Raw genomic sequence first — 10,476 nt, 5'->3', positions numbered from 1 at the left:
GAGGCCTCCGGCAGAGGTGTCAGGCCTGGGCAGGGGACCCCCAGCTCCCAGCGGTTGCAGGCTCCGCCCCTGCCCAGGCCTAACGCCTCTGGCCTAGGAGTCCGGCCCAGGCAGCAGGGACCCGCAGCTGCAGCGGCCCCGCGATCATGGGCTCCGGTTTAGGCCCAGGCAAGGGACCCCTAGCTCCCGGGACTGCCAGCTTCAACCGTGCCCAGCTCCCATCGCTGGCTCCACCCCTACTTCTTGCTATCACTGGTCAGGGCGGAAAAGGCACCTGTTTCTCCGATCATGGCCAGGGGGCAGGGCAAAGGCGACCCCGGCTCTTAGCTCCCCTCTGGGTTTCCGATCACTGTCAGTGGCAGGGGGCTTCTTCCTGCTTTCCCTTTCGCCTCCCTGCATTGTGCCTACATATGCAAATTAACCGCCAATCTTAGTTGGCAGTTAACTGCCAATCTTAGTTGGCAGTTAATTTGCATATAGCCCTTATTAGCCAATGAAAGGGTAGCGTCATACGCCAATTACCATTTTTCTCTTTTATTAGTGTAGATATCACTACTCCTGCTGCAGTAGTTACTAGATTGACAGGCATTGACATGTAAATGAGAAAGATTTTTTTTCTACAAGTTTTTACTTTGTTAGCAGGAATATGTAGATAATTAGAATAATATTGTGATTTTAATTGAGAACCAGGTTATCATATATCTTATTTTATTATACTAACGAGGATTCAGTGGAAAGGAGGATACACAGGATTTTTTTGAATTAATATGCATTCCCATTTGAATATTGCTCTTTACTTTGTTCACAAGCCTTTTCATTTGTCATGACACCTCTATTACTTCTTCAATTCAGAGGCAGTCTATGTGTTAACATTAAAAGGCATTTTTTTAATAGGGTATACTAGAGGCCCAATGCACAAAATTCATGCACGGGGGCAGAGGTGGTCCCCTCAGCTCAGCCTGCACCCTCTCCAATCTGACACCCCTTGGGAGATGTCCAACTGCCAGTTTAGGATCGGGCCTAAACCGGCAGTTGGACATTCCTCTCACAATCCTGGACCACTGGCTCCTAATCGCCCACCTGCCTGCCTGCCTGATTGCCCCTCACTGCCTCTGAGCACCAGCCTGATCGCCCCTAACTACTCCCTGTCGGCCTGGTTGCCTCTTACTGCCGCCCCCCCTGCCAACCTGGTCGCACCCAACTGTCCCCCTGCTGGCCTGGTCACCCCATGCAGCCTGCTGTTCAGTCATTTGGTCATCCCTCACTAACCCCCCTGCCTGCCTAGTCATAGGCAGCCATCTTGTGAGGGCGTGAGGGTTAATTTGCATATTACCTCATTATTATATAGGATACCTTAACCTTGATTCTAATATCACTTTTTCACTGTATTTTTGTAGTGCTAACCCAGGGGTGAGCAAACTTTTTGACTCAAGGGCCACAGTGGGTTCTTAAACTGGACCGGAGGGCCGGAACAAAAGCATGGATGGAGTGTTTGTGTGAACTAATATAAATTCAAAGTAAACATCATTACATAAAGGGTACGGTCTTTTTTTTCAATAGTTTTATTCATTTCGAACGGGCCAGATCCGGCCCGCAGGCTGTAGTTTGCCCACGGCTGTGCTAACCCCATCTTGCTATTTAATGTATTAAAATAAAAATTATGAAATATAAAAAAATCTAGTCATAAGATAGTCTTCCTGACATTTTGGAAGATTGAGTTTGCAGTTCCTTAAGAATGAATCTGAGACACCATAGGCAGAAAAGGCACCCATAGTTCCGGCCTCGCTTCCCTTTGTCAAACCCACCCCAGCTCCTGCCACACAAATGCCCAGCACATCAGGGCTTGTGGGATACAATCCATACAGTCATCTCACCTACAACAACTACAGGATGGGAGGGAACCCGGGTACCAACAGCCATGTCATGGTATCTTCTGGTATTACAATTCCCAAACCCCCAAGCCACCAGATAAACCGTTGATGCTCTACATGAGGTATAGAAGAAAGGTCTGGGAGCACGTAAAGGCTTCTAACTCTAACTTAAAGCTGTGGGAGATTGGCAAGATTATTGGTAGCATGTGGTGAGATCTCATTGATGAAGAAAAACAAGAATATTTAAATGAATATGAAGCAGAAAAGATAGAATACAATAAATCTAGTTCCCCCACGTATCTTGCTTACACAAGTGCAAAAAGTCATGCAGAAGCTGCTTTAGGGGAAGAAAGTCGACAGAGGCAGTCTCACATGGAGAACCTTACATGAGCACTCAGCCTGCTGAAGATCCAGATGATTATGATGATGGCTTTTCAATGAAGCATACAGCCACCGTTCGTTTCCAGAGAAACCACCGCCTCATCAGTGAAATCCTTAGTGAAAGTGTGCTGCCAGACATTCGGTCGGTTGTCACAACAGCTAGAATGCAGATCTTCAAACAACAGGCCCAGTTCTTAATGGTTCACCAGCAAAAATTAGAAGCTGAACTTCTTCAAATAGAGGAGCAACACCAGGAAAAGAAGAGGAAATTCCCGGGGAGCACAGATTCATTTAACAATGAACTTAAAATGTTGTGTGGTTTACAAACAGAAGTGGATATGGGAAAAAACTGCAGCTGAAATTGCACAGGCAGAGGAACAGGCTCGCAAAAAGGCAGAAGGAAAGGGAGAAGTGGGCAGCAGAGCAAGCTGAACACAGAGCAGTATTGTTCCTGAGGAAGAACAAGCAGCAAATGAGACTGAAGAAAAGAAAGATGAGAACGTTCCAATGGAGACACATCTTGAAGAAACGACGGAAAGTCAGCATACTGGTGAAGAAGGCACGTCTACCCCTGAGGACAAGGAGAGTGGACGGGAGGGCGGTGGACAGTATGATCAAGGAAGGAACCAGTGATAGTAACACTGGCTTGGAGAGCAGCCGTGCAACAGTGGAGGAGTCACCACCAGATCCCATACCAGAAGATGAGAAAAAAGAACAAATGTTGCCTTGTTTTATGTATTCTACATCCTTTTGTAAATGAAAAAAAAAAGTTATTTTAGTTTAAGAAAAAAATACTAGTCATAGGCAATAAAAGAATGAGAGATCCATGGTGATCTAGTGTGTGTGCTACTGAAGTTGATTCAAATCAGGCAGAGCAAACCACAAGACTAATGCCTATGATCCTGTCAGAAGCCTTAAGAGGTCTTCACAAGTACAGGCCTCATAAGCTTATAGATATTTGGTGAAGTCAGTTTCAGAAAAGTACCCACTTGGATACAGTAAACCCAAGGCCAAATAACAAAGAAAGTTAAAAGGAATGCAAGCCTTTTTGAGGAAGGCTCCTGACAGAAACAGAGGTTTGTGAGTCCCATAGATCATATTCACCCTTACCCTTATGCAGGCAGTGAAATCTCTGAGGTAGAATAAGTGAATATGACTGGTTGGAATTAATAAGCTTTAAGTCATATCACTGGATCTGCTACTGCTTACATTTACTGCCACTCTCCTTTCTATTAGCTCCACTCTCTCACCCTTCTATTACGGATTAGCATTGGATAATGATCGGTCAGTCCACTGACCCCAATCTATCTACCTGTCTTGCAGTTGTCACCCTTTAAACAGACCAGATAAACCTTTGCTATGATTTTCTCACATGCCGTAAAGTTAATCCCAGAACATCTCCCGTCCTTTTCTTCTACACCAATGGGCAGCCCTCAGCCTGGATCTAAACCATCACAACAATCCTATTGACTCTGGTGACAACTCCATGATAAAGAGCAAGTAAGTTTCACACATTAACCTCGCATTTAGTCATCTGGTCCAGAGGGGATCTCCAATACTATAAAAGCTGCTGGGTGTACATTTTCTAAAGTCCTCGAATATTGTGGTATATATAGTAAGATATAGTCATAAATTTCGATAATTTACACCAATTTAGTGGGTTTGGGGTATTGTAAATTCTCTAATATAGATACCATGTCTTTTCTGTCTAAGTACTGATGGGTTTATTTATACCCATGGATTTAAGGACCAGGTGTCAGGAAAAAAGCGCACGCACACACACACACATGCACAAAAGAGGGCTAATAGTCTCACTGAAATACCCTGTAGCTTCTTGGAATTCACAAAATAATATCAGCACTCTAGGACCAACATACCACTAAACTCTCTATTTTTCTTCCAGACTGGCACTCCTCTACCACACTTCAAGATATATTTATGCATACCTTTTACATTTGTACACAGACATTCACATCACACACACCTGTCTGCATGAACAAACACACCTACAGATGTAAAACACAGCCACACATTTGGAGAATATGAAATTATTTCCATTAAATTTAGCTATGCTGAAAAATAGGTTTTATTCATTTGCTAACTGCCATAACAAAATTCCAGAAATTTGGTGGCTTAAACAACAGAAATTTATTTGCTCATAGTTCTGGAGGCTAGAAGTCCAGGTTTTATTTCTTCTGAGGTCTCTCCTTGGCTTTCAGATAGCCACCTTCTCCTATGCCCTTTCCTCTGTGTGTGAGCACCCCTGGTGTATCAATGTGTGCCTAAATTTCTTCTTCTTAGAACAACACAACTCAGGTTGTAGGAGGGCCAAAACTAACAGCCTCATTTTAACTTAATCACCTCTATAAAGAGCATATCTTCAAACGCAGATACATTCTGTGGTACTTAGAGGTTATAGCTTCAACATGAGAGTTTGGGAGGAAAACAATTCAGCCTAAAATAGAGGTTAATCATAAAATAGCTTTTAAAATCCACAAGAGTTATTATATTTATATGTTACATGTACATAATTTTGAATACTCAGTATGCTAACTTTTCATGCTTATTTCAAAGTTATATTTATCCTCCACAACCCAGAACAAAAACTGAAATTTTTCATCATGAGACTTATTTCAGATATGTTTATTTAAACTACATCTATATTTAACAAATAAAAATAAATAAAATATATCTACATTATCTTAGAGTCTCAGTGATTGGTCAAGAAAGAGACTTGGGAAATCACATATCTCATTTAAAATGAGAGCCTTCCCCCATTATCCCAATGTTCTGCTGTGTATTAACCACTATATATCCCTTAATGTTTATCGATATTACTTGTTACTATGGATTAAAAGAGCACAAAGAGAGTCCCTAATTAGCAATTTTCTCACAGCTGCTTTTACCTCTTTGTTTCGTAAACTATAAATGATAGGATTCAACATGGGAGTTAATCCAATATATACCAAAGCCATAAATTTATCGATTTCTTGTGAATCTACAGCTGAGGGCTTCAGATACATGGAGAGAGCTGTCCCATAGAACAAAACCACCACAGTTAGGTGGGCTGCACATGTTGAAAAAGCTTTGCTTCGACCATCCACTGAGGTAATTCTTAAGATGTTGGAGAGAATAAACGCATAAGAGATACAAATGAGAAGCATCGGCATAGGAAGAAGTAGTATGCTGATCACCAGCATGATTAACTGCACCGTGGAAGTGTCTACACAAACCAGTTTCAGGACAGCCAGAATTTCACAAGTGAAATGATCGATGATGTTCTTTCCACAGAGAGACTGATGCAGCACAGACACAGTTTCCACCAGGGAGGTGAGGCAGCCTGCCACCCAGGAGCCAGCTGCAATCTGCACACAGACCCTCTTGTTCATGACGATGGGGTATCTCAAGGGGTTACAGATGGCCACATAGCGGTCAAAGGCCATCATGGACAGGAGCACGCACTCAGTGGAGCCCATGGCAAGAGAGATGTACATTTGAGTGGCACATCCTGAGAAGGAGATGGTGTTCTTCCCTGAAACAAAGTTTGCCAGCATTGGAACAAGAGCAGAAGAAGTGTACCAGATGTCCAGAAAGGAGAGGTTGCTGAGGAAGAAGTACATGGGCGTGTGGAGGTGGGAATCCAGGATGGTGACGGAGATCAGAACAATATTACCCAACAAAGTGACCAAGTACATCAGCAAGCACAGCACAATTATGGTGCTTTCAACTTTGGGGTAGTGAGTAAATCCCAGAAAAATAAAACTTGAAATGACTGTTGAATTTGTCTTGACCATTTTATTCCTTCTTATTCATCTGTCATAGTGAATAAAAGTATACATTGTATATACTTAAAATTTTAAACTCTACCAACTTTTAAGGGTTTTTTGTTAGGGGTACGTTAAGTGAATCATGATCCTGGCAATACCTATTTATTTATTCATTCATTTAACATGTACCAAACACACTATAAGTCACTGAAGATCTAAAGCTACTCCCAGGCAACTCACAATAAAATATAAAACACACTCAAGTAAATAAACAGTTATAATGAAATGACATAAATATGCCCCAGGGTACTAGACAAACATGAAGAATCATAATTCTATATCGGGGGTGTTGCTCAGTGAGACAGTTTGAGAATTAGTTTAATAAGAAGGTGTATTGGACCTACTCAAGATAAGGACTAGGGGAGATTTCTGGGCAAAGAAAAATATTTTATAAAAGCTGCAACAAGAAAATATTTGGTTGCATTTCATAAAGCTGCAAATTGTGTAATATATTGGATGGATATGATACACACTACAGAATATAAATAGAAGTTAGAAAGGAGTCCACTCACTATAACACTAACTGATTTCTCTCTTCAAGAAGGCATTTTTTATGTATGGAATAATCATGAACCTATACTTTCTTAGAAAGAAAATAATTTTACCCAACAAGTAAGTATTTTATAATGCAAATCAAATTACTTACAATATATTTCACAATTCATCACATATGGCAACACGCTTAAAAACTACTTTCCTACAAGATAGAGTTCAAATGAAATCAATCACAAACACACAAGCCTCACATGCTCATCACTGCCTACTTCTCCAACCTCATCTCCCAGTACTCCACCTCCTTACTCTGGTCTGAGATAATAACCAGCTCACCAGCCATTTTATATTGTTATGGCTTTAATTTACAGTCTGTTCACCTAGAGTTTCCTTCTTTCCCAGCTCCAATCTTGTCTTTCTCAAATATTTTATCCAATCATTAAAACTATAAGCCATTGTCTCAAGTACACTTTATTCTTTATACATACTTATGTGTCACACTGGACCACACTCATATGTGCACCGCCACTGGGCTGTGAGCTTCTCCAGAGCTTATTCCCCACAAAACTACCAAATAACTCACAGTTACGATTTTTAATGATACAATGCTACCTTGCACTTGGTAAGTTTTGAATACGTATTAAAATAAATGGACACCAGTATCCCCACCGTCCTGCCTGTGGGTGGACAATCAGCACTCCCACAGGACATGTTCGCTATAGTTCTGTGTCAACATAAAAGCCTGAAGACTTCTCAACTTGTAATTTACTTTTGCAATAAATTATGTGCAACATTCAAAAAAAAAACTAGTTGCCTTAAGAAATAAAGATTGCTCTTATCTTTAGATATTTGATGTACATTGTGTCGGGGGGGGGGGGGGTTAAAAACAATGACCACTTGCACTGGCAGAAGTAGAAATGTTTCCCAAACAATCATTTTCTGCAATGGAGCACCACCTTCAGAGTGTGAGATCTGGGCTCTCAGTCCAACCATGCTACTTACTGGTGTGTAAAATAAGGCAAATCACTTGATCTCTTTCAAACTTGGCCTCCCTCCCTCCCTTTCCTTTCTTCCTTCCTTCCTTTTTTAAAGACAGACCCACTGGCTCATTTCCCCAGTGGATCTTGTCATGATGCTTTTTTAAATTTATTTTTTGATTTCAGAGAGAATGGGAAAGGGAGGGAGAGATAGAAACATTAATGATGAGAGAGAATCATTGATTGGCTGCCTCCTGCACGCCCCATACTGGGATCAAGCCTGCAACCCAGGCATGTGCTCTGACCAGGAATCAAACCATGACCTCCTGGTTCATAGGCCAATGCTCAACCACTGAGCAACGAAGGCGGGGTGAAACTTGGTTTTCTAATCTGTACAAGGAGGAGGATCATTCCTCCCTTGTGCACATAGCAGAGATCTAGATGAACTTCCTTCAAATTCTCCCTCCACCACCCCCTCCAATCCCATGGCTTCTCTAAAATTTCCGGCAATCACAAGGGTCTATGATTTCATGGCCTCCCTGCCCTCCAGAATCGTAATTGCCTCTATGCTGCTTCAGTGCTGGCCCACACTGACTCAGATAAAATAACTCTGCACTTCTTTATAACCCATTAAAATTTCAACCAACAATCCATAGGCAAATACGAACACTTTACTGATTCACCAGGAAGGTGAATGTTAGACATTTCTGGTCTATAAACTCCTTTTGGGGCAGCACACACCCCTACTTCCACTGAGGGTTTCTCTATTGGTCTTTCCCCAGCCAGCATTCAGTCTTCTTGCTCCAGCTCTGGGTCCTGTTTTCTCTCTTCTTTCACTCTCTCCACCATTCTCCTGCCCTCCCTTTCAGAAACAAAACAATGAAGTCTTCTCTCATACATATTGAGTCCTTACGCCTTCCCTTACCCTTATCTCACATGTTTGCCAGAGTCTAGATATTTTCTCTTTCTCTAAATATGACTTCTGATTACAGTGCTAAAATAATTAAATGTTTTCCTGCAAACTCCCCTCTTTAAAATATCAAGGCCAAAGTGGGCTTGGAGAATTTATAATCCAACCCTCTCAATTATTTTTGTTGTTGTTTTTTTCCTTTTTATTGAATTTATTGGCATCACATTTTAAAGTTGACAGAAGCTTGGAGGAGTTTAATGAAATGTTTAAGATAAATGAGAAAAACTAGGGCATAATAATGCTAAAAATTCTATGCTTCAGGATGGGGCAAAAATAGGCTTACAGTTATGCATATGGAAAATAATACATTAGAACACCAATCCAGAAGACTTGATTTACCTAAGTGACAGATGGATAAAATGTAGGGATGAATTTTATAAGTGGAAAAAGCAAATCTCAAATATATATATAGCACACTGTACTTTATATTAAAAAAAGAAAATAATACAATAATTAATAAAAATAATATAAGAATAAACTTTGTTCTGTGCACTCGCAACTATAAACCTACTTTTATTCCACCCTGTATATTCATGACTCATTTCTTCAATTCAATATTTTCCTACTAGTTAGTACTTCTTTTTAAAGTAAGTGTCTCTCTTCTGGTTTCCTGGCCTGAGACTCATTAACAAATTCTGTAAATCCAAGAATACAAAAAATAGATGGATAATGTCAGTGCCCATTTACCTCAGCATTTGTGGTGAGCATCTTCCTTTGGTCAATGTACGCTTCAACATTTAGACTTAGTTATCTTCAGCACAGTCTTTTATGAATCTGATTCAGGGCTCCAAAGAGCAAAAGATTCTGAATGTTTTAAATTGCAAAAACAATATTCTTTACAAAACTATATTCTTTACAAAACTATATACTTTACAAAAACTATGTTCAAGTCAGCCATGCAGCGGTATTTTTATTAAAAATATTGCAGTGAGAAGCAATATGGATATTCATAGTTTGCAAAAACTCAACCCAAATCTTGCCTGATTCACAAAGTCTCAACATATATAGTTCCTATTAATTAAAAATTTAAAAATAACTTCCTAAGAGAAGTCATGACATGAAGATTTGTTCTGCCAAAATCACCACCTATGATCTGCTCCAAAAAAAAATTCCAAAGAGTTACCCATGGAACTAATACTACTATTATCTCTTGTTGCTCTTAGGGACCTTCCAACTCCCTTAACAATTTAATACTGTGATTCAGAAACATAAAGTTAAGAAACTTTCCAGTTCCCAAGGGTGTGATTCTCCAAGTTCAGAACCAAAATAAATTGGGCAACTTAAAACAATTATTTTAAGTCATTTGGCCCAGTAAAAGACCTGTTTCTTGAGCAGCATTTGAGTAAGCAGAACTGGAAGAGACTATTTGCCTATTCCGTTCATTCTGTAGATTGCCCTTGAATTATACAGAAAAGATTGCAATTAATAGAACTGTAAAAATGCCTTCCCATATGGCCTCTGAGCTTGTAAAGTGACTCATTTATTTTCAGAAATCTCTCCAAATATCTCAGTTACCTGAGTAATAGAAGATACGACATCCTTAGTGAGCTTTTAAATGGCTGCAAAGTGAAGACAGAGCATTGATCAATCAGATAAGCTATTACTATCAAATGCTCCTTGAATAAACTAAGTTTCTAGTGCAATGTTTGTGATTCTTTATAGATTATATAATAACTAGAGGCCCGATGCACAAAGATTCATGCAAGAATAGGCCTTCCTTCCCCTGGCTGCCAACATCGCCTTCGCTCGGGCCCAGAGCGGCCGGGGTGGGGCGGGACACCTGTGCCCCAGACCGGCCACCACCATCTTTATCATGACAATTTGCTTATACCCTCCTTATTGGCTGTGGACGCCACCATCTTTGTTGAAAGTGATGGTCAATTTGCATATTCTGTCTTTATTAGATAGAACTAGAGGCCCGGTGCACAAAATTCATGCACGAGGTGGGGGGGGGGGCT

The 10,476-nt window shown here is 40.6% G+C and overlaps 1 protein-coding gene and 1 pseudogene across 1 annotated transcript; one reads left to right on the top strand and one right to left on the bottom strand.

Moving 5' to 3' along the window:
• The first annotated feature begins 1,697 nt into the window (after positions 1-1,697).
• Positions 1,698-3,012, top strand: LOC102772124 (annotated as a pseudogene).
• Positions 3,013-5,086: 2,074 nt separating this feature from the next.
• LOC102771844 (olfactory receptor 13F1) lies at positions 5,087-6,046 on the bottom strand. Its single transcript, XM_006768736.1, has one exon. The coding sequence runs from the start codon at positions 6,044-6,046 to the stop codon at positions 5,087-5,089; it is 960 nt and encodes a 319-aa protein (XP_006768799.1).
• Positions 6,047-10,476: the final 4,430 nt, after the last annotated feature.

Source organism: Myotis davidii, unplaced genomic scaffold (assembly GCF_000327345.1).
Source record: "Myotis davidii unplaced genomic scaffold, ASM32734v1 scaffold723, whole genome shotgun sequence".
Lineage (NCBI taxonomy): Eukaryota > Metazoa > Chordata > Mammalia > Chiroptera > Vespertilionidae > Myotis > Myotis davidii.
Note: the sequence above shows the minus strand (reverse complement) of the source record. Positions and strands in the feature narration are given on the sequence as shown.